This window comes from Molothrus ater, chromosome 23, assembly GCF_012460135.2.
Source record: "Molothrus ater isolate BHLD 08-10-18 breed brown headed cowbird chromosome 23, BPBGC_Mater_1.1, whole genome shotgun sequence".
In the NCBI taxonomy this organism is placed as follows: Eukaryota; Metazoa; Chordata; class Aves; order Passeriformes; family Icteridae; genus Molothrus; species Molothrus ater.
In genome coordinates, this window is record NC_050500.2 from 3,128,035 (window position 1) to 3,152,578 (window position 24,544).

A 24,544-nucleotide genomic window follows, 5' to 3' on the forward strand; every position below is an offset into this window, starting at 1 on the left:
GTTAATGCCTCAGAGTCTGAATTGAATGTCTTTACACCCCATCCCTCAGTCTCCTCAAGGTGTGGCAGCTCCAGTTATCCCAGTTGCCAGACCCTCCTTCCCTTCTCTGTCTCCAGTTTCTGCCTCTTCCCTGGGGAGAACTTTCCATGTGAAAGTGCCTTCCCTCTCCTGAGGGCCCCGGTCCCTTTGTGTCCCCCGACAGGACGCAATTCCACAGAGGAGTTTAAACCCTGCATTTAAGCATTTCCCTGTACGGGGGGCAGGTTATGACAGACCTCTCCCAGCACAGCCTTTGAGCGCCGGGCACCGGAGCCGCGTCCCCGCGCAGCCCCCGAGCCTCAGGTGAGCGTTTGTGTCCTGCCTTTTCTTCCTCTCCACATCCCTGCCAGCCTCCGGGGCTGCGGAGGTCATTGTCACCAGGTCTGGGGGCAGAGAGTGCTCTGCTGGGACACTCCCGGCTGCACGGGGCAGGTTCCGGGAAGGTGCGACAGGGAAGGGCAGGGCAGGTGCGACAGGGCAGGATGCGGGAAGGTATGACCGGGAAGGGAAGGTGTGACAGAGAAGGGCAGGGCAGGATGTGAAGGGACGGTGACAGCCAGCGAATTTTGACTTTCCTCCGGCTGGGAAAGTCAAAATTCGCTAATGAGGTCCCGTCCAGCGCCGTGCTGACAGCCCGGGACACGCTGGGTGTGTTTCTGCAGCGGCGCTGGAGTGAAGTCAGCCCCTCTGCCGAAGCTTTCTCATTACTTCATGCACTTGGCAGCCGCTCACGGGCTGGACGAGAAATAAGAACTGATGTAGAAACATGGAAAAGAGCGTTTAGCATTTCCAAACATTCTTCCCGGGGAGATGGCAGGAGGGGAGGAGGAGGCGCTGCGCTGGCTCCGTGGTTTCTCTTCTGCCGCGCTATCAGATGTGGGCAGAGATGCCGGGGAGGAGGAGGCCAGGGGGAGGATGAGGAGGAAACGGGGGGAGGATGAAGAGGATAGCAGAGAGGATGAGGAGGGCAGAGGGGAAAGGAGGGCAGGGCGTGGATGGGGAGAATAAGGGGGAGAAGGAAGAGGACGGGGGAAGATGAGGAGGAAAAGGGGAGAGGATGAAGAGGGCAGGAGGAGGATGAGGAGGGCAGGGGCAAAGATGAGGAGGACAAAGAAAAGGATGAGGAGAGCAAGGGAGGATGAAGAGGAAAAGGAGGAGGATGAGGACGACAAGGGGGAGGATGAGGAGGGCAGGAGGAGGATGAGGAAGAAAAGGAGGAGGACATAAAGACGGCAAGGGGGAGGATGAGGAGAGCAGGGGAAGGATGAGGAGGAAAAGGGGGGAGGATGAGGAGGGCAAAGGGAGGATGAGGAAGAAAAGGAGGAGGACATAAAGACGGCAAGGGGGAGGATGAGGAGAGCAGGGGAAGGATGAGGAGGAAAAGGGGGGAGGATGAAGAGGACAGGGGGAGGATGAAGAGGACAGGGGGACCATGAGGAGAGCAGGAGGGAGAGGAGGAGGAAAATTGGGAGGATGAAGACGGCAGGAGGAGGATGAGGAGGGCAAGGGGAGGATGAGGTGGAAAAGGGGGAGGATGAGGAAGGCGGGAGCAGACGTAAGGACGACAAGGGGGAGGATGGGGAGGGCAGGGGGAGGATGAAGAGGAAAGGGGGAGGATGAGGAGGACAGGGGAACGTAAGGACGACAAGGGGGAGGATGAAGAGGAAAAGGGGGTGGATGAGGAAGGCAGGGGGAGGATGAGGAGGGCAGGGGCTCCGTGGTCCCTCCCCGCCGGGCGGCTCTGGCCCCGCGCCGGGCTCAGCCCTGTCCTGGCGCTGCCCCGCAGATACAAAGTGTGCTTGTATTGAGTGTATCGGCTCCAAAAGGGGCTAGTAGTAAACTGAGAATATTTGGATAAACTCGCCGGCCCTCAGGACTAGAAAAGGACTTTTGTTCACCTAAAGAAAAAGACTGTTCCATTTCCATAGGATGGCTGGATCCTGTCCAGTAAAAACTGGGCTTGAAGTATAAAAAATGATCAGGAGTGTCAAACGAAGGATCTTTTACTTGAGGTCAGATATTTATTTTTATTTATTAGCGTGTGAGATCTCCATCTCTGACCGGGCTTGGGGCTGAGGCAGCGTCTCTCTCGCAGGAGCATCGTCCCACAAAGAGCGCGTTGTGCCGGGGGCAGGGGCGCTCCGGGGCCCTCCCGTGCTCTGGGTTTTCCTGCCCTGTTCTCTGCCTCCCTGGGATGGAAACAGGGTGAAACTCTTCCCTTCAGCCCCTCGTTTGGTGTCTGCTCTTGGAAACGGAGTGAGCCCCGGGCTGGCACAGCCAGGTGTGTTTTGTGCACACCTGAGTGTCACTGGCTGTGATGTTTGTTCCTCTGCAAAGCGGTTTGCCAACATTTCTGTGTCATTTACAGGCAAACTCGTCTTTTGGCTCCTGAAACAGGCAGGGAAAGCTCTGGCAGAGCTTCTGCTCCTGTTCACTGCTGCCCCAGTCCAGAGTGACTGTGCTGGGTGCCATGAGGCAGAGTGGGACAGGGCACAGCCTGGCCCTGCCTAATTTTGGGAAGTTAACACTGGCATGGGCGTGCAGGGAGGGAGCACTCTGTGGCAGCAGAGGTAGATTTGTTAATCAGAGCGGAGGAAAAATGAGTGAGAGAGCTGGAGTGGTCTGAACTCAGCCCCAGGTGCAGCCCATGGATTTTTGAGTCAGGAACATTTTTTTATGCGATTCTCCAGCATGAAATGTCAAAGAGGTATTTGGTGCAAATATCTCCCTAGGATTTATTTTTATCTAATCACTTATGAAACTTTTACTGACTCTAAAGACCAGATTTTCTCAGCACCCGTAAACCACGTTTTCCTTCCTTAATGAAACCATTTTTCCTCCATGAGGTTTTGTTCACACCCTGACTACATCAATATAAATATATCTCTGCAGGGTAATTAATAAAAGCAGGCAGCTCCAGGGAGAAAGCAGATGTGTCATATCATCTTTGTGGATTCAGCTATTGCACAGCTCTTCCAAAAAAAGTGAAAGATCACCCCCAATTAAAATGTTATGTGGTTTATGTATGTTCCCATTTAATTTGGTATAATTGAATTTATGTTCATCCTCAGAGAACTCCCAGGTCTGCCAGATACAGGCAGGAATCATTTACACCATGGATTGGTTTAAAAGCTGCAGGATTAGAGCACAAGAAACTGTTTGGGCAGCATTTCAAGGCTTGGGCAGTTGCTTCAACTTTTGTGTGAGTTTCTGTGAAGGGAATGGAGACAATAATGTCCTCACCACATTTGTTTGTTTTGGGTGCTGAAGCACTGCTTAAAAATGTGATAATTTCTACTTAGCATTAAATTAATGCTTTTTAGTAGGGCTGAGAGGGTTTTAAGTCTTGTGTTCTATAATTGAGGATTTTAAATTTCAAAATAAGAAGAAATCTGTCAGAAAAAAAAAGTGTTTCCATCTGTTAATGAGGAAGTCTTTGAGATCATTATCAGGTGAACCTTCTGAATACCTTAAGCCTGATTTTTTTTTTTCCCAAGAGTATTTGGGTTTAAGAGACAAAACCATCTTCACATTTATTGTAACTGAGAGTTGACTGAGAAAATAATCCTTGGGTTGGAAGAGACCTAAAAGATCAGAGTGCCCCAAAAAGGAGGAGGGTTCCCTTTTTCTGCCCAGGGAATCCTGATGCATAAAGGAAATATTTATCATTCTCAGCTCCACCATTGGGTGGAAGTCTGGCTTTCTGAGAGATGAGAAATCAGCCTCCAAAGGCAGATGCTAGATTATTTTTTGTCTTTCTCATCTGGCTTCGAAACAGCCCAAGTTAAAAGGAGCAGAGATCTTCTGCCAGGTCAGGATGCGGATCAGGGAGGGCAGGGAGCTGCTGGGTGCTGTCCCTCAGGCTGGGCACAGATGTCCATGGAAGATAGGGAATTCTGAGTGGAGGTTATCAGCATCTCCTAACTCAAACCTGCCCTGCTGGGGCAGTGTGAGCAGTCTGGAGTGTCAGATCAGCTTTGTTTTGAGCCCTGCTGTCAGAGAACCAGATGTGCAGGCATTGCCTCAGTAAAACAACCTGAGCAGAGGCATCGGGGTGCCCCTCACTCCACAGCTCTCCTGTGGCTCCATCTCGACACCACCACCCTGCTCAGCTGTCTTTTGACCCAGAGATGGGATCAGATCGGAGCTGGAGATTTTGAAATGTTGTTTCTCAGCGTATTCAAAGGGCAGATTTATCATCAGCATCAATTCCCTGGGATGGATCATTTCATAAGTAGGTGAATTGGCTCGGGGTAAAGTTCACCCCAGCAGCACTTGGGACTGTGCAGTTTTACCCTTGTACTTCTTTATGGCTGAGATTTCAGCTCTTTTGGTGATGTCAGACAAGATACTGCTTTGCTGTCAGCTGCAGAGGGGGGCAGAGCTGCAGGGAGAAATTGTTTAATCAGTCTCTCCTTGTCATAATTTGGAAAGAAAGAACAAGGTTTGCTTGAAGGTCTGTGAACCTCTCATGGATGTCTCATCAACCAACCAGCAGAAAATTATTGGTTCAGAGATTTTGGTGGAAAATGAGCACCCTAGAATTTCTTTACAAGTGTGACTCATGGTGTTGGAGGGGGAAATAACCACATTCACAGCATAAATCTGAGGGCAGAACACTTTGCACATTTTCTTTGTGTATCTGTGAGTGAGATTGTTGCTAAACCCACAGGCAGTTGTTGGGCTGGTGCTGGGGGGACTCCCCTTCTGTAAAAGTCTTTCATATCTTTAGGTGAGAACTGACTCCAAAACCTTCTTTTCTCACGTAGAAGCAAACTTGAGGCAAAATGTCCACCCTGGTGTCCCCAGTTCTGACTTCAGTGATGCTCACATTGAAGACAAACTGTGTGTAATGGTAACATATTGAAAAGTTTATTGCTCAAGATTTAGATCATGTGAATAATCTTCATGTCCCTTGGGAGACAAACCAGCCCTAAAGCAGATTTTCTGGGAGCAGATTTTTCCTGGAAGCGCCCTGAAGATCTGCTTCTCTGGCCTCGCTCCCACTCTTCAGCCGATGTCCAAAGGCAGAAGGTTTGGGATAAGTCTGGATGCTTTAAAAACCCACAGCAGAGAGGAATTTTTAACTGTGGAGCAGCTCCCTCACCCCAGGTCCTTGCTGTCCTTCCAGCAGCCAAGGCAAGGGGAGCAGATGGTGGTTGATGCTCTGAGCCTTGGGTTGTGCCCCTCTGGCCCTGCAGACACTGAGCACCCCCAAATTCCCTCACAGCCCTTCCTTTGTGCTGGGAAGGCCTCTTGTTCTCACTTCTGATAAGAGCACACACTGAGCACCCCCAAATTCCCTCACAGCCCTTTTTCTTGTGCTGGGGCGGCCTCTTGCTCTTACTTTTGGTGAGAGAACACCCTGAGCACCCCCAAATTCCCTCACATGCTAGGAAGGCCTCTTGCTCTTATTTTGGGTGAGAGCAAACCCTGAGCACCCCCAAATTCCCTCACAGCCCTTCCTTCATGCTGGGAAGGCCTCTTGTTCTCACTTTTGATAAGAGCACACCCTAAGCACCCCCAAATTCCCTCACAGCCCTTTTTTTTTGTGCTGGGAAGGCCTCTTGCTCTCACTTTTGGTGAGAGCACACCCTGAGCACCCCCAAATTCCCTCACATGCTGGGAAGGCCTCTTGCTCTTATTTTGGGTGAGAGCAAACCCTGAGCACCCCCAAATTCTATCACAGCTCTTCCTTCATGCTTGGAAGGCCTCTTGTTCTCATTTTTGATAAGAGCACACACTGAGCACCCCCAAATTCCCTCACAGCCCTTTTTTTTTGTGCTGGGGAGGCCTCTTGCTCTCACTTTTGGTGAGGGTACACCCTGACCACCCCCAAATTCCCTCAGAGCAATGGCCAGCCTTTCCTTCATGCTGGGAAGAACTCTTGCTCTCATTTTTGGTGGGAGAACACCCTGAGCACCCCCAAATTCCATCCCAGCAGTGGCCAGCCTTTCCTTCATGCTGGGAAGGCCTCTTGCTCTTATTTTGGGTGAGAGCAAACCCTGAGCACCCCCAAATTCCTTCCCAGCCCTTCCTTCCTGCTGGGAAGGCCTCTCGCTCTCCCTTTTTGTGAGGGCACACCTTGAGCACCCCCAAATTCCCTCACAGCCCTTCCTTTCTGCTGGGAAGGCCTCTTGCTCTCACTTTTGGTGACATTTCTAAGATAAACCAGCTCTCGTGCAGGATGTAGGGCCGTGGTGGGACTCTGGGCCAGGCCCACAGGCCTCGTTTAGCACCTTCTCTGGGCCATGTTTTCAGTAAATATCGTTCTAAGGAGACCACACACACATGTCAGCTCTCTGCAGTGTGAGCAGCACCTTGTGAGAGAAAATCTGCCCTGGGCTTGCTTCGTTTCCTGAGCTCCTCAAAGAGGGGGCTGCTGGTTTTGAAGGTTTTGAACCTCGAATATCCTCTGGTTCTCTTTCTCAGTGCCAGCCCAGCTCAAACTCATCTATTTCACACCTTCTGAAGGGCAGGAGAGCAGCTGCTGCTGATAACAAAGATTAGGAGGACTTGGCTTCCCCGTCCCAGCGTGGCCCTCTGGGGGGGTTTCCTGTGTCAGGGGCACAGCTGTGCTCATGGGGGAAGGCACAGCCCTGCTTGGGCTGCTTTTTGGTGGGGTTTTTTTCTTCCTTTTCTTTTTTTTCTAGTGGGTTTTTTTTTGGTTGGTTGGTTTGTTTTTTGGTTGTTTTTTTTTTTTATTGGTTTTTGGTTTTGTTTTTGTTTATCTCTGTTCTGACGGTGTCAGGTCATGGTTAAACCTTGGGAATACGTAGCCTTTGGGCCTGTAAATTCAAGGCTTTTTTTGGGGGGCGGGGGGGTTAGGGGTTTTTTGTTTGGTTTTTTTTTTGTTTTGTGTTTTGGTTTTGTTTTTTTCTTTGTAAATCTTTGTTCTGAAAGTGTGAGGTCATGGTTAAACCTTGGAAATACGTAGCCTTTGGGCCTGTAAATTCAAGGGGGTTTTGTTGTTGTTTTGGGGGATTTTTTTTGTTGTTGTTTTTCTCTTTGTTTTTTGTTTTGGTTTTGATTTTGGTTTTAGTTTTATTTTTTTTGTAAATCTCTGTTCTGAAAGTGTCAGGTCATGGTTAAGCCTTGGGAATACGAAGCCTTTGGGCCTGCAAATTCAAGGCTTTTAAAGCCAGTGGGAGGAGAGGTGCCCACGTGTTCCTGGATTGCTGGGTTGTTGTTATCCATCCTGATGGGATGTATAGTAAGGATAATCATCCTCTCTTAACCTCCTAAAATCAGTGCTAGAAGAGTGTGATACCTGTGTGTCTTGGGGCTTGCCTTGCCCCTCTGAACCACACCTCTGGCAGGTTTTTGATGGTGATTCCCCTCTTTCCATAGTTGTGTGGTGGTAGCAGTCAGTCCTTGTTTGAGCAGCACCTAAAGCAGGGTGCAGAAGCTCTGGGAGAAGACAGAAGTGGGACCAACACAGTGGTTGTCATTGCATGGGTGCAACTGGCACCAGTCACATGCAGAATGAAAATCCACATCCTTTCCAGCTTCTCCAGACATTCAACACCTTGAAGTGAATTTCCCTTCACTTCTGATTCCCTGTAGTTCTCAATCCTAGAAGTAAATTTGGTTTGTGCTGTGCTGAGGTGTCCAGAAATGGCCCAACCACCATAAGCAGGCTGCAGGGTAACTCCAGGTATCAAGTTTTTAGAGTAACACACTAAGTTTTCAGGAGTGAAACACTTTGATGTGTCCATCAAATACATCCCAGGGCATGGCCTTCCTTTTCTGAGTCCCCTCTTACTTGAACTTGGGCCATATATCCCCAGATCTGTTCATTAATTGAAAATGGGTGCTATTTCAAGCCCCTCAGCTCTCTGAGTTCATACATCTTCAACAATAAGTGTTGTTGGAGTTTGTTTCATGTATTATTAACAATCCTGTGTAATCCCAGAGCCTTTGCAGGGGGAAGCAGTGGATCTGCCAGGGCTGTTGGGTGACAGTCTGGATTCTTCTCAAGGAAGGGGCTCAGAAGGCACCATGTGACAATGTCACTTCATAGAGGTCTTCTCCTGCTGGCACCTCCAGTGGCCTTTGCCAGGCTGATGCTTTGGAGCTGATATCAGCACCAGGAATGGGCAGTTGAAGGCTCTGCTACTTTTTTGGCCAGAGTGTGAAATGCAGCAGATGGGTTTGGCACCAAGTGCTGCCCATAAATCACCCTGGAGAGGCCTCCACACTCGTGGTATTCCACAGCTCCGTTCCCAAAACGTTACTAAAACCAAGCTGGAGTAACAAAAAAATGTTCAAAGCAAGCAGCAGCTCCCTCTGTCAGTTCTGATCCAGTGGAACTGCCAGGATGCACCTCAAGAAGCTGATCAGAATTTATTTTTAAGGTTGGCTGTGTTTTCCTTACAGCAGAAGAACCTTTTGGGTCTGGATAAGGGAAGCAGCTGTGCCTGAGTGCTAAGAGGACTCTTGGACAAATTACCATCAGAAAATGTTCCCATCTTCATACAATAAAGTTCTGTTCAGCTGCTGTGCCCTCTCCCTTCTGCCAGGAGAGCTGCCCTGCTCTTCCTCCCCCCGGGCTAATTGGCACCCGGTCATTAGGGAGCCATTTTAGCCCACATCTTCCTTTGGAAATAGCAGCAGAGGAATCAGACCCTAAAGCCTTTTGGATCACCACAAAAGCTCTGGGACACAAGTGATTTTTGTCTGGTTTAACCCCTTGGAACAGCCCTGGGAGCTCAGCACTGCTGCACCTCCTGCTGCTGCTCCCTCTCCCCAAAGCAGTGAAATGTCCTGAGACTCCAAATCCTCCCCTGCCTGTGGTAGCCTCTTTTTTTTTTTTTTTTTTTAATCAGAGGAAGATTTCTCCCAAGTTCCCATTTTTTTCCTCATCTATTTAGAACTTTACAATTACAATTCTTTAGGAATGAGCCAAAATGCTGTCGGACACAAAAATGGGACGTCCTGAACTCTTTCGGCATGGAGGAAAACTTCAAAGTTCTTGTGTGTGTATATTACAAAGAACTGGAAATCCCTTCCTTGCCTCGTGTGTACAATATCTGAGGCAGCCCTGAGATGTGATTCGAGCGCAGTTTTTTATGGTTTACTGTTTAATTTAAATCAGTGTGGTATGAATTACGTTAGTGCTGAAAAATGAGCTTTTGTTGAGATAAATGCCTGCCATCAGCTTGGAAGTTGTCTTCTGTTTTGACATCTTTACTCTGTGTTTTTCTGTGTGGTGATGAGACCTTGCTGTGCAAGGGGAGCTGATTTTCCTCCTCAGAGAGGAGGAAAATTGGGGAGAGAAACGAGGGGGTGGGATTGGGTTCCTGCATCAACAGGAACCAGCATTGGCAGCACCTTCTGTGGCATCCTGGCTCATTCAGGGTGTCTTCTGGGCAGCAAAACTGCATCTCCAAGATGGGAATAGAAGGAATTATAGGTACAGGGGAGGGAAAGCAGAGCCAGGGTGGATTTTTCTCGAGATTTCCTGATTTCTTCTCTTTGCCCCATTTCTCTGTCATGTATCCGTGGTGTCTCTTTGCTGTGGAGAGCAGGAGATGCTTTCCTGAAGATTGTGTGGAGATTTAATGGGTGTAAATGTAAATTTAATGTAAATGGTGTTCTGTATGATTCTTTGTGCTGTTGGTTCTTCCTGAGGCTTTGTGTGTAGGGTCAGGGCTGATGTTCCTTCAGCTGGAGCAAATCTACAGTGCCTGAAGGACACAGCAGTGCTACTGCAGCTTTTTCCAGCCCTTTTTATCCTGATGCAGAGCAGACACTTGGGAAGTACTCACTGTGCTGGTGTGCAAGAGAAGAGCAGTTAATAGTGGGCAGCCCTTCAAAAGGCTCTGCTGGATTCAAACACTCTCCAGAAACCCAGCCTTGCTTCCCAAGCTTGTGTGAGCCATCCAGGCTCCTCTGCTTGGAAGCTGGACAGGGACTTTTGGGAGAAAACAGCCTTTTTTCATGTGATTCCTCATGTGCTTTAGATGTGGTGGGGAAAAAAGAATGAGAAGGTTATTTCTTGTGACAGAAATGCGTCCCAGGACCAGCCTTCCCTGGGATGGTTTTCCTCCAGACCCTTCGTGAAGCCAGAGGATGCAGCAGCCCAGCAGCAGCCCAGAAGTGCACACACCAGTGGAAAATTCCCACTCCAGATGTGTGGCTTGGGTGGCAGTGGAAGCTCAAAACCATCCAGCCCTTTAAAAACCTGAATTTGGTCTCTGTCTCATCAGCTGCAGAGGCACTCTGCCCCCCACGAGCCCCCTTTGGGCTCTGCAGTGTCACCAAAATCAACCCTGTCACCAAAATCAGCAATATCACCAAGCTTGGCAGTGTCACCTGGCTCCACAGTGTCACCAGACTCAACCCTGTCACCAAAGTCAGCAATGTCACCAGGCTTGGCAGTGTCACCTGGCTCCACAGTGTCACCAGGCTCACAGCCTCTGCCTGCCATCACCAATCCCACTGGCGCTGTGCAATCCAGCTGGGTTTCCTCACGTTCCTGGTTCTCCCAGCTCTTGGCTGAGTTTGAAAGAGGCAGAAATGTGCTTGTTTGAAGGAGGAGAACCATAAAGATTTGTTTTGCTCCCCTCTGAGCATTCAGAGTGTTTGGGTGCTCTGGGGTTTTGTCGCAGAGCCGGTGGGTCCTGTGCTGTGCTGCTGGAAACCTTCTGGGAGGTTTTGTGAGCTGCTGGTTCCTCAATCCCTTACAAACTCTGCCCAAACTCCTCAGTGGCTTCAGACCAGCTAAGCATCAATGATTTTTTTCATTTGGTTGTCCAAGGGTCTGCAGAGGGGATGGGACAGGGGTGGTGAGGAGAATTCCTGAGGACAGGATCCTGCTCGCAGAGCCAGGAGGTGAACTGGGCTTTGTAATCCTGCAGTCCTTGGAGCATGCACTGCCCATTTCCCAGGGGGGTCACGCTGAGGATGGAGGGGTGACCATCACACACCGCCATGGGTGGTGCTGAGAACTCTGCAGCCTCTTCCCTCTTCATCTGGTGAGTTTGGAGCTGGGAGCTCCTGTCAGGACCTCCCGTTTGCACAAGAGGTTTACTGTCCATCACCCAAAGTAGCTCTCCCCGAGAGCACTCTGAGCTTTTCCTGTGGCCCTGAGCAGACAAGCTGGGTTTGGTTCAGCTGCTCTTCCCAGTGCTGTGACCTGTTTGTGTCTGACACGTTTCTCATTAACTCTTTGTCAAATCACCAGGAAGCCTGCTTAATTGCAGGCAGAGTGCTGAATTTATGAGTTCATCTAGGCTTCGTGTCTGCACATTGACAGAGGTGTTTCTCTGGATGAAGTCTTTTTCTCTTCATTTCATGGCAAGAATGGACTTTCTGTTTCAGTTACTTCTGAAAGTCATAAATTGCAGCAGTCCCTCCCTTCCCTTTATTTAAAAGAAACACAACAAAACTTCATGGCAACAGTTTATTGCTCTAAATCAGCTCGTGGGTCATTAAAGCAAAAAAAGGGAGGGAAAAAAAAAAAAAAAGGAAAAAAATCTCCAACTCCTGCCAAATAAAATGCACACATCAGCCAAGCTGTCAGAGGCAGATTCTGCGACCATGGGATGAGAAGGTTTATTACACTCTGGGCTTCTGGGGAGGGATGTTATAGCAACAGGACGCTGGGTCAGTGATGGCAAACTCCTGGTTGCTCCGTTTCTCCATGCACACTAGGAATCCATTAAGCCAACTGACGACAGATCCGCAGGCATTCCAGCCCCCCGGCACACCTCTGCCGGGGCCAAACCTTGGACTCTGCCCATTAAAATGTGAAAGAAACAACCCAACAGAGAGCCCACAAATTAGAGGGGCAGGAAACCTCAAATGATGTGCAAAAAAAATTGTAAACGTTCGGGAGGATTTTTCCATAACTTCTGCCCCATAACTCAGCATTTCTGATGTTAATAAATTACGGAGCGGAGCCTCTGCGAGATCAAGGAGCTTTTTGGATCCAAACCCCGAGCACTGCTCGGCAGACAGCAGATGAAGCTGCAAAGTGAGCCCTGGAACATGACAACAATTTCCTTTTGGCTGGCTGGGGATGGATCTGAAGCACAGGCACAGCCGGAGCTCTGGCTCTGTGTCCCAAATCCGTGTCTCTGCAGAGGGCCAGTCAAAGCCCTGTAATCCCAGGGAACGTGAAGGTGCATTTGTTTGGAGGGGATAGACTAGAGAGGAGGAGGCTGGGGGACTTCAGAGCGAGGAGAGCTCTGTGAGAACTCCACGAGACAAAATCATGGCACTGTTACTGGCAGGGAGGGGAAGGGGAATTGGGAATTCGTAGATGAGCTGTTGGATTTGAAGACAAAAGGGCTGGGAGGTGCCGTGGGTTAATAAATAAAGACTGAACTCACCATCTGCAGCAAAAGGAGAAAAGATGAACTGAAGTTTTGGCATGTCCAGTGATGAAAAAAGGAGCGGGGAGAAATCCATGATGGGGTGGGAGGGATGAAATGGAAAAGCGGCCAGAGGAAGTGCTCTCACAATAATTAACTTTCTGAGCGTGTCTGCAGGCTGCAGGCCAGATGAAAGTCTGCTTTTCCAGCACATCTCCAGGGCAGGGGCTGTCCCAGACTGCTGGGGTTTAACATGGGACAAAGAAAAAGGGACAAATCTTGTTCCTGCAGGGAGCCCAGCTCCGTGGGGCAGGGATGCTCAGAGCCAAAGGGATTAAAGAGATGAAATGCATTTCCCAAAATTGACTGGAACAGCAGCACGTGATGGTTATAGACTTGCAAAACCAGCACCAATTACTAATTATAAATTGATTTTATTTTGTTTTTCTCCTCTCCAGTCTCTTCCCACCCTTTTTTCACCTCTCCTTTCCCTCTGACAACTTCTTTTAATGTTTAAGCCAAATTACTCTCAGGAGAGACGTCTCCACTGATACAGAGCCAGCCTGAGCAGAGAGCACAGGCAGAAATTCCATGTCAGCTCCACCAAGTCAGAGTCCTGCTAATAATTACACTGCATTTTCTGATGGGTTCTTTCTTCCTGTGGCATCTCTGGGGTTTTTTTGCTGTTGGTGCTAAATATCTGATATTAACCTCTACCTGCCCAAGAAAACAGCTGTGGATGGTTTGGGGATTAAAGCTGCTGTTGAGTCCTGAATAGGGAGGGACTTAGTTCTGGCTTTAACTGTGAATAAACAGATTTAATAGGGCTGGAGATGCCCGTTGGGGTAAGAGCATCCCCAGGTGGGTGGCTGTGGGGACCTGAGCCTTCCAGGAGTGGGGTGAATCTGAGATCTTTAATTTGCCCATTCCCAAAACGTTTTGCCTCCATTTTCCTTCTCCACCTGTCCTAGAGCACAGGGTATCTCTTGGTTCTTCAAAAGAACAGAGAAAACCAATGTTCCATGAGCATCCCGGGAGCATTTTCAAACTGGAATTTTTTTTTTATTATTATTTTTTAATTTTTTTTAATTTACTTACTGACAGACTTGTAAACAGTTGGTTTGCAGAATTTCGCCAGAGGAAATTTCTGATTTCCTTCTGGTCTGAACTGGAAGAAGATGTGGTAAAAGGTTTCAGTTTGTTTTTTCCGGAGTTTTCTCAGGTTGGGGGTGGCAGGGGGGGGAAGAGATACTTAAAATATTATTCTGTGTGTGAACATTTGACAGAAGAAAGAACAGATACTGCAGATAGTGCTGGGTGACTGCTGCAGCGTTGTTAAGCTGTGAAATAACTTTGATAGCGACCATCGGCGAGCGTGTGAACCTGATCTTTAATTAGAGGTGTTGGCCACAGAGGGCTGAGCTGGCCCAGGGGCTGCCCTGCCTCTGGAACTGGTCCTGCAGCACTCTAAACCAGCTGATCACCCCGCTTATTCCATTTTCAGAGGGACCTGGTGGGTGCCAGCAGAGGGATTCACCCCACTCCTGGAAGGCTCAGCTCCCTGCAGCCACTCACCTGGAGATGCTCTTACCCCAACAGGCATCTCCAGCTCTATTAAATCTGTTTATTCACAGTTAAAACCAGAACTAAGTCCCTCCCTATCCAGGGCTCAGGAGCAGTTTTAGTCCCAAACCATCCACACCTGTTTTCCTGGGCAGGTAAAATTTGACATCAGATGAGGGGTGGTTGGGTGCTGTCCCTGTTTTGGGCCGTGGTGCCAGGAGTTGCCCTGCCTCTGGAACTGGTCCTGCAGCACTCTAAACCAGCTGATCACCCCATTTATTCATTTTTAGAGGGTCCTGGTGGGTGCCAGCAGAGGGATGAGGGGTGGCTGGGTGCTGTCCCCATTTTGGCCTTTGGGCCGTGGTGCCAGGCTCTGTTTGTGGAGGGCGCTGAGGGTGTGTGAGAACAGCAGCTCAGGTTCTCAGGCTCTCACAGCACCTCCTTCTCTCTCGTTTTGATCTGTCAGATTTCACACCCCCAGCTTGGGTTTTAATGCCCCCACGCAGATAAAACCACAGAGTTTCAGGTGATTTCGAGCTATGGCAGAACCTCCTCCAGAGGCACAGCTGGTGAGCAGGACCCTGCAAAATGAATTTGAGCTGAATTTTGGGCTTTTCTCCTGTCATAGCGGAGATGGAGACAATACAAAAAAAACACTCCATTCTCTGAAAGCTTCAAAACAGTTTTTAATATAGCATGCATGATTTTTAGACATTCTTAAAAAACTCCTAAATTTACACTTTACTCATTGGTCATGAGAGACAAAGTCCCTCATGATCGGAATTTCCTGGACTGGAATTTCTTACTTATCCTTCTTTCTTTCTGGAACCTAGAATAGACACTTGCAGGTTTCTCTTATTTATCCTTCTTTCTTTCTGGAACATAGAATAGACACTTGCAGGTTTCTCTTATTTATCCTTCTTTCTTTCTGGAACATAGAATAGACACTTGCAGGTTTCTCTTATTTATCCTTCTTTCTTTCTGGAACCTAGAATAGACACTTGCAGGTTTCTCTTATTTATCCTTCTTTCTTTCTTGGTTTTTATGTCAACGACCTTGGTAGAAGATTCTTTCTAGGGATAAGGATGGATCCTCTTCTCAAACTTCTCTCTGGCTCACAGAAGACCCTGTAGAACCTCTTCCACATTCCCCAAGCTCTCTGCCCAGGGCAGGGGTTTGGAACTAAATGATCCTGAAGGTCCCTTCCATCCTAAGCCACTCAATGGCCCTAAATGTCCTCTCAAACAATTCTAGAAGATGAATGGGACCATCTGTGAGATAGAGCTGTGAAATTAAAGATCTTATCTTATTTGTGTGTCCCGGATTTGCCATCTTGTGTTCCCAGGGTCACTGGATGTCACCAATTGCTGGCACTGGGAGGTTTGCGGGCTGCTGGTTCCTCAAACCACTACAAACTCTGCCCAAACTCTTCAGTGCCTTCAGACCAGCTGAGCATCAATGATTTGTTTCATTAGGTTTTCCAAACTGTTTCCCTGGAAGCTGCTGTCACTTGGTGTCTGGGTGTGTCTCCACTTGAGGGGCTGGCTTGACCGGGCTGCTCAATTTGAGGTCAAAAAAGTCAAGAGAAACTCTTTCTTTCACCAGCATTAGGCAGCCTCCGTGTCCCTGGAGCTCCCTGAGATAAAACAGAAGTTATTGATATTTTAGACTGAGTAAATTCAGGAGTGGTTCAGCCACATTAAGAACAGGTTTTATTGCTTGTTTTTGTTTGTTTGGTTGGTTGTTTTTGGTGGGTTTTTGTTTAATTAAAACTTCCAAACAACACAGAATTAGCTTCCTGTGCCATCAATGCCCACCTCAGACCTTTGATGCTGCCAGAAGATGACCAAGAGTGTCTAGAAAGTTCCAGGCTCTAGCTAGGGATGAGTGAATGACCCTGAGTGTTCCCAGGCTGGGGATGAAGAAACTGAGCACAGCCAGGATTTTTCTCCCAGTGCAGCATTTCAGTGACTCCCAGTGCCATGCTCTGGTTAGGAAGGAAGAAGCCCAGCACTGATGGTGGGATTTTCCCTCATCCTTTTTCAGCCAAGGAGCTGGAGAGGGAAGGGTTGGTGGTGGGGATGAGACCAGGAAATGTCTGCTGGGACCAGAGCAGGGAGCTGGGAGCTCTCCTGGTGCTTCTGGCAGGTTCTGGTCCTCCCAGGAGTCCAGAGCTGGGAGCCAGAGCCTGAACTGGACCTGTCCCCCTGAGGTTTCCCAGCCCAGCCTTAGGCTCAACTTGTTGCTGTCATTGCTGAGCTTTAATTTTTCCTCTCCTTTGATTTCCCACCTTTTATTTTTTTTTTCCCTGTGTCTTGAAATAGATGGGAAAATATAATCGTATCCCACGAGATTCTGAGAGAATTAATTGCTAGTAAAAGCATGTTAAGAGCTTTTGATGACTGAAGTAATTTGCACTGACACAGGGGCTTGTTGGGGTGGAGGGAAATGTGAATCTCAGAAAAAAAGGAGTTTCTGGAGCAGGGAGGCCCACTTAGGAGCAGAGCAGAGCAGAGCCTTGCTATGCTGGCACTCAAAGGGCTTCTCCTTGTTTTCAGGGTGTGCTGTGTCATTCTTAAAATGTGCTTTTTTTTTGAGTGGATTGCAAACTGGATCATCCCAAAGGCTGCTCTGGAGTGCTGAGCATCTCCTCTGGTTCTCTCACCAAACTCCACTGCCTTAAGAGAGGAAAAGTCTCTTCCTGCCAAACCAGCATCTTTCCTTGGACCTTGGACTGCAACCCTTCAATTAACTCTTTTTTTTTTTTTTTTTTTTTTTACCTACAGCTGGACTTTAAATATCTGAGAAGTTTTATTTTGAAGGATTCCTCTTTTTCGCAGCAGCCAAATTGTATCTCACCTTCAGCCACAAAGATGTGGCCGGTGAATTTCTCAGGCTGTACTCAGATAAATGAAAGTAGCGCGTTGGGTAAAGGGATTTTTAAAATAGAACCTCACAGCTCTGTGACCTGGTCTGAGAGTTTATTGAAAAGTTTGTAATTAAAAATTATCCTGCATGAAAGGATGAAACGGATGATGTGCAGAATGAGCAGTTAAGGACCTTGTTATTAAAATTAGTGCAGTTTGGAGGAGTTTGGTTACTTGTCCAGAATATTTGTACTCCTGAACCTTTTACTCACAGACCACTCTGAGCAGTGTCCTTGGAGGTTCTGCCAGCCAGCACCTTCAGATAATGCCTGAGAGCTGATGTTATCCTTGTCATAAGTCTCTTTATCAATCATATCCATCCCCTCCCTTTCTCCTTTCTCCTTGTTTGGAGTGGTGCCCTGCAAACCCTTTTCCTCCCTCTCTCCCCTCTGTAGCTGCCATGTGTGCTCAGCTGACCCCTCTCCTGTCATTCTCCCGCAGATTCCCGATGCCCTGGGCACTGAGAAGTTCTGTGGTGATGCCGGCCAGGGCGGGGCTGGGAACTGGCTGAAGTACATCCGAGTGTGCTGCTCCTGCGACGAGCAGAACCTGGCTGTGTGCCACATCAACGAGCAGGTAACCATCCACCCGCGGCTGCTGGGCTCCCCTGGCACCCTGCACGGGCTGGGCCAGGGCTGCTGGGCAGTGCCAGCATCCAGGGAAGGTGACCGAGGGATGGATCAGCCCTGGGATGAGCTAAAACCTCCAGATTTATGGTCCTGTCCATGAGTCAGGATCCAGTCCCTAATTCAGGATGCAGTCCCTGGCTCAGGATCCAGACCCTGACTCAGGATCCGCTCCCTGACTTGGGATCCAGACTCGTGAGCCAGTCCCTGTCTCAGGATCCTGTCCCTGTCTCAGGATCCTGTCCCTGTCTCAGGATCCAGTCCTTGACTCAGGATCCTGTCCCTAATTCAGGATCCAGACCCTGGCTTGTGAGCCAGACCCTGACTCAGGATCCTGTAGCTGAGATTTGTGTCTCCGATTCATGATCCAGTCCCTGATTCAGAATCTTGTCCCTGACTCAGGATCCAGATCCTGACTCATGACCAATCCCTGATTTGTGATCCAGTCCCTGATTCAGGATCCAGTCCCCAATTTAGGATCCAGTCCCTGTCTCATGATCCAGCCCCTAATTCAGAATCCAGTTCCTGACTCAGGATCCAGACCCTGACTCGTGAGCCAGTCCCTGACTCAGGATCCAGTCCCTAATTCAGGATCCAGTCCCTAATTCAGGATCCAGTCCCTACTTCAGGATCCAGTCCCTGACTCAGGATCCAGTCCCTACTTCAGGATCCAGTCCCTACTTCAGGATCCAGTCCTTGACTCAGGATCCAGTCCCTAATTCAGGATCCAGTCTCTAGTTCAGGATCCAGTCCCTAATTCAGGATCCAGTCCCTAATTCAGGATCCTTCTGTTCTTCTTTACTCCTGTAACTCGGGAACAGTCCCAGGAATGCACAGAGAATTTTCCTGCATTCTTAGTGAAGTAATTGGCAGCAAGATCTGGACCACTCAATTACATCCCCCCTCTCCCTCCCCATTAACAGATTATAATGTATTTTAAATGTATTTATTTCTCTATTTAGAAAGAGGTTAATTGAGATGTTTCATTAACGATTTTTCAATTACAAAGCAAATTTTCACATGTAGAATAACATTAGCCAGATTTCTTTATATTTATTCATGCTGGAGAGGTATTTGAAAAGAAGATCCTTGATTGTTGGAGATAATTGTGATTCTGAAGGAGGACTGGAAAAAATGGTAGATAAATGATATCTTTTACTAAAAGGGAAATGTTTAATTTTTTGCTGTTGCTACTCCTGCCTCAAAAAGGAAAATACTTGAGCAGTTTAAGAGTCTGAAATACTAAACAGAATCTACATAATAATATATTTATAATATATAGTAATATATTCATGGCCAGCTCATGGCCATGAATATAATTAGTATATAGTGATAATAATCAAGGTGACAGCTGCTGCTTTTAGTTGAGGTGCAGATATTGGGGGGGAAAAGGAGTAACAGGACATGGAAAAAAAAAAATCAGGTTTGTGTTTAATCAGCCGGTGTGAGGTGTGTGTGCAATGCAGAGATTTTGGGTGTATTTTATAGAGGTTTGGTAACTCCAGTCAGGATTCCCAATACCTCACCAAGAGCCTTAAAAAGAGGAAATCAGCAGCAACGTGGCTGAGTGGAAACAAAGAGGAGGCAATTCCAAAGGAGGAAAACACAGGAACAAAAGCAAAATGTGCAGCCCTGTCCTGGCTGGACACACGGACAGGTCTGAAGGAGCAGGAGGGGCAGATCCTCACTGGGCTGCCCCTGGAGTGAATTATTGGTGAGGCAAAGACACAAAAAACCTTTTTTCAGGCTGTTTTTTTAGTTTTTGAGCCCCTCTGCTGCTCTGATGTGTCTGTGGGTGGGTTTTTGATTTTAGGTGAACACAGCAGCTGCTTCCTCCCCTTCTAATGCTCTTTTCACCCTAAAGTACAAACGTGTGAAAGCTCAGATAAATAAAAACCCCTGCAGCAGAGAAATGGGACTGGTTCTTAGGAAGGGCCCTGATTAATGAGGCAATTCTGGGATGGACTTTCCCCTCTCACTGTGCTCCATCTCCATCCCTTACCGTGACTCTGGGAATGTTAAACCTCATTCCCAGGCTCTTTTTCTCAGTGGAAAGGGGAGGTGGTGCTGGGCTCTGAGTGAGACAAACCCCGGAGTGTGGTTGTTGTGGTTCTGCAGGGACGATATTTCAGCGATTGTACCAAATTATGCTGTTTTAGCAGCAAAATTAGACAGACAGAGCTGCCCCAAGTTCACATCCACAGCAGATCCCTGGATCAACCCAGGCTGGAACAGGATTCCTCTGGGTTATTTCTACTTTCCCTTTTTTCTTGTTTGTTTATTTGGTTTTTTGCTTGTTTTGGTTGTTAGTTTATTTTTTGGGGTGTTGGGTTTCTTGAGGTTTTTTTTTTGTTTGTTTGCCTTTTTCTTTCTTTCCTTTTATTTTTTCTTTCTTCAACACGCCGTGCCCAGAACAATTTTGATAAAAATCAAGAAAAAGGAATATTCTCAGTTCCACCAAACCCTACTTATCCTGTTAACTATTTAGTGTCAAACAAAGCTGGTAATTTGGAGAGCTGCCCATGCTGTGTGGTGAAATCATCAAGTGTGGAACTTTTCTATAAACAAACAGAATTGATTTGTGAATGTAAATCTTCTGCTGGATTAGTGAATCTGAGCTTTTTCAGTGCACGACAAATAAAAAAGGCTTTGATGAGCCCAGACCCTCAGTACCATGACTGGAAGATGAAGTTAATTACCATAATGAAATGTTTGATGAAATTAATGTGACTCCAGCAGAATCCAACTTTTCCCTGATCATTAAAGGAGCCTGTGCCATTTTCTGGAAGGGCTGCAGGAGATGTTTTGAAATACAAGGAGCTACTTTATTCTGAGAACAAACAGGAGAGGAAAAGGAGCTAAAGGGTGAGACCAGGGCAGTGTCAGCCTTGGCAGGGCCATTCTGAAGGACTTTTCCCTGTAAAATTCATGACTATCTCTGAACTTGATGGACCTTTTAGACCACAGCTGGTTTTTTAGTGCTGGTTTGGGTTGCCAGCTGCACATCTGTTAATAGCAATTTTATTTTATTTTATTATTTTACTTTATTTTATTTTATTTTATTTCATTTCATTTTATTTTATTTTATTTTATTTTATTTTATTTTATTTTATTTTATTTTATTTTATTTTATTTTATTTTATTTTATTTTATTTATTTTTATTTTATTTCATTTCATTTCTTTTTTTTTTTCATTTCTTTTTATTTTATTTCTTTTTATTTTATTTCTTTTTAAATTTATCTTATTTTATCTTATTTTTTCTCTTAGCTTGGCCCATCCCAAGTCCTGTTTTTCCAAGTCAGTCCTGAGCTCTGGGCTCACTCCTAGGCTGCCTTTTGGGGGCTTTTCAGGCATTTTTCCCCTTAAGTTCACTGTGGTTTGCTCCTGGGAAAAGCCTTTTTTGTAGAACAAGCAGGGAGGAGCACTGAAGTGCAAGTGAAAAAGATAATGAGAAAAAGGAAAATTTTAGACAATTTTATTTTGCAGTGGAATCCCCAGAAATGAACTGCCCAGGCTGGGTGGAGCAGGGGAGTCAGCACTGCTCTCACCTGTGCACAGGTGTGTGTCCTGTGTTAGCTCGGGGTTTTCCACCTGGGATTTTGGAGCTGAACAGACCCAGGGAGATCCCAGATCCTGCCCACAGCACCAGCTCCCGTTTTTGGACTCCCAGCTGGATGAGGACAGACGTGCCTGCGCTGGGAGAACCAGCAAAGCAGTGGAAACCAGGGGTGGAATTACAGCAGGAGTCTGGCAGCACAGCGATGGGTGCCTGGCCAGTCTGGGGTATTTTATCAGCAGTGGGATTTCATTCCCCATCCCAAACCTTTGTGTTTGTGACCATGCCCTGCTTCGAAACCCCCAGGGAGAGCTGCCCGGGCAGCGCTGGGGGCCGGAGCTCGGGTGCGTTCGGAGCTCAGTGAGTTCGCAGTGGGGCTGCGGGGAGCCCGGCAGGGAGGGAGGCACGGCGGGCCAGCAACCGGCCGGGGAGGACCGGGATGCACCGGAACTCCCCAAAAGGGCTGGGCAGAGCGCTCGGTTAGGGATGCACGGGAGCTCCCGGTTAGGGCTGTACAGAGCGCTCCGTAAGGGCTGTAACCGGTTAGGGCTGTGTCACAGCACTCGGTACCGGAGCTCCCGGTTAGGGCTGTACCGGCTGCTCGGTAAGGGATGTAACCCCGGTTAGGGCTGTGTCACAGTACTCAGTACCGGAGCTCCCGGTTAGGGCTGTACAGAGCGCTCCGTAAGGGCTGTACCCCCGGTAAGGGCCGTGTCACAGCGCTCGGTTAGGGCTGTACCGGAGCTCCCGGTTAGGGCTGTATAGAGCGCTCCGTAAGGGATGTAACCCCGGTAATGACCGTGTCACAGCACTCGGTTAGGGCTGTATTGGGTGCTCGGTTAGGACTGTACTGGGTGCTCGGTTAGGGATGCACCGGAGCTCCCGAAAAGGGCTGTACGGAGTGCTCGGTAAGGGATTGTAACCCCGGTAAGGGCTGTGTCACAGCACTCGGTTAGGGCTCTACGGGATGCTCAGTGAGGGCTGTAACCCCGGTAGTGTCACAGCACTCGGTACCGGAGCTCGCGGTTAGGGCTGTACCGAGTGCTCCATAAGGGATGTACCCCCGGTAAGGGCTGTGTCACAGCACTTGGTTAGGGCTGTACCGGGTGCTCGGTTAGGGATGCACCGGAGCTCCCGAAAAGGGCTGTACCGGGTTTTTAAAACTTTCTCTTTACCGGGAGCCCGGTTTTAAAAGCTCTCCTTTACCGGGAGCTTTTTCTCAGTGAGGGCTGTACCCCCGGTAAGGGCCGTGTCACAGCACACGGTTAGAGCTGTACCGGAGCTCCCGATAAAAGCTGTACTGGGTGCTCGATAAGGGCTGTACCGACTGCTCGGTAAGGGCTGTATCAGAGTGCTCGATAAGGGCTGTATCAGAGCACTCGGTTAGGGCTGTACCGGAGCTCCCGGTTAGGGCTGTACCGGCTGCTCGGTAAGGGCTGTATCAGAGTGCTCGATAAGGGCTGTATCAGAGCACTCGGTTAGGGCTGTACCGGAGCTCCCGGTTAGGGCTGTACCGGCTGCTCGGTAAGGGCTGTACCCCCGGTAAGGGCCGTGTCACAGCACTCGGTACCGGAGCTCGCCGCAAGGGCCGCCCCGCAGTCCCCCGTTCATAGGGACGGCTGTGCCTCCGTCTGCCCCGGCCTTGGAGCTGCTGCACAGACACGGCCCCGCTGCCCTTCTTCCCTTCCCTCCCCGCCCGTTCCCTCCTCTTCCCTTCCCTGCCCTCCCCCCGTATCGGCCCGGCCGCCGGCCCCGGAGAAGCGCAGCGGCCGCGGGACAGGAGCGAGCAGGTCAGGGGAACCCGGCCCGGCCCGGCCCGGCCCGCTCCGTTCGCACTGCCCGGCACCGGCTCCGAGGCACCGGCGGGGATCCCGCGGCGGCGGCGGGGCCGGCGGCGGGCGGCGTCTGCCACCTGCTGGGGCGGGCAGGGGCCGCGCTCCGGGCCCCGATCCCCATCCCGATCCCCATCCCCATCCCTATCCCCATCTCCATCCCAATCCCCATCCCAATCCCCATCTCCATCCCAATCCCCATCTCCATCCCCATCTCCATCCCAATCCCCATCCCAATCCCGATCCCCATCCTGATGCCCACCCCGCTCCCGGTCCCGGCAGCTGCGGGAGCTGCCCACCGGCAACTTTTCCCCGGTGTGTCCCGGGGAGAGGGGAGAGCCCCGGTACGGCTGCTGAGAGCCCTCGCCCTTCCCCGCCGGAGCGGGATCGGGATCGGGAGGCGCCGGGCAGCGGCGGGGGCGGCGGAGCGAGTTAATTATCCCGCGGGATGGGGATCGTAATTATCCCGAGGGATGGGGAACGGCTCCGCTCGTGGAGCTCCGGGCGCTCCTGCGGAACCGGGACCGGGAGCCAGTGCGGGGACCGGGGCGGAGCGCGGGCCGGGCCGTCCTGGTGCTCGGTGGAACGCGGGCTGATCGGTCGGGAGCCTCCTGATCTCGGTGCGGAGGGAAAGTTCTGAGCGGCAACCGCTCCCCACGGTCCCCGCCGCACCGCGTGGTGGCTCTGGGAGAGATGTCCCGTGTCCCTGAAACTCTGGGAGCGATGCCCCGCGTCCCCGGAATTCTGGAAGGGATGTACTCTGTCCCTGCAGCTCTTGAAGGGGTATTCCGTGTCCTTGCAGCTCTGGGAGCGATGTACCCTGTCCCTGAAATTCTGGGAGCGATGTCCCGTGTCCCTGCAGCTCTGGGATGGGTTTCCCCTGTCCCTGCAGCTCTGGGAGCGATGTCCCCTTTCTCTGTAGCTCTGGGAGGGATGTCCCTTTCCCGGCAGCTCTTGGAGGGATGTCCCGTGTCCCTGAAACTCTGGGAAGGATGTCCTGTGTCCCTGAAATTCTGGGAGGGATGTCCCGTGTCCCTGCAGCTCTGGAAGCAATGTCCCCTGTCCCTGCAGCTCTTGGAGCGGTGTCCCCTGTCCCTGCAGCTCTGGGATGGGTTTCCCATGTCCCTGCAGCTCTTGGAGCGGTGTCCCCTGTCCCTGCAGCTCTGGGGGCGATGTTCCGTGTCCCTGCAGCTCTGGGAGCGGTGTCCCCTGTCCCTGCAGCTCTGGGATGGGTTTCCCATGTCCCTACAGCTCTGTGAAGGATGTCCCGTGTCCCTGCAGCCTCCCGTCCCTGCAGTCCCATCCCTGTCCCTGCCATCCCGTTCTCCTGGAGGACAATTTCGGGAGCATCCCGGGCAGCCGCTGCTCCCCGCTCCGGGCCGGGATCTGCCAAAGCCTCGCGTTCCGTGCCAGGAGGGAGGGAAAGGGACTCTGGGAAGAGAAATGCACGGTGGTGACACAATTAATGAAAGGCAGGCGGGGATTTAGGAGTTGTGTGTTTTCCTTCCACGCAAACACAGGCTGGCAGAGGTGGAGTGGCAGCAAATTTCGGGAATTGTTCTGGGTGAAATGTGGTTTTTACGCCGAAAAAGAATTTATTGGATTGCTGCTAAACACGGTGCTAAAAAAACCTGGAAATTAATAAAAATTACCAGGTGAATTCTCAGGGTATTGTGTTAG

The 24,544-nt window shown here is 49.6% G+C and overlaps 1 protein-coding gene across 1 annotated transcript in view; it reads left to right on the top strand.

Annotated features, from left to right (window-relative positions):
• The window catches only part of PRDM16 (PR/SET domain 16), a 308,571-nt gene that overhangs the window by 238,378 nt on the left and 45,649 nt on the right, over positions 1-24,544 (top strand). Inside the window, exon 4 of the mRNA XM_036396437.2 lies at positions 17,291-17,425. Coding sequence (XP_036252330.1) covers positions 17,291-17,425 — 135 coding nt within the window. The remainder of the gene's footprint in view (positions 1-17,290; positions 17,426-24,544) is intronic.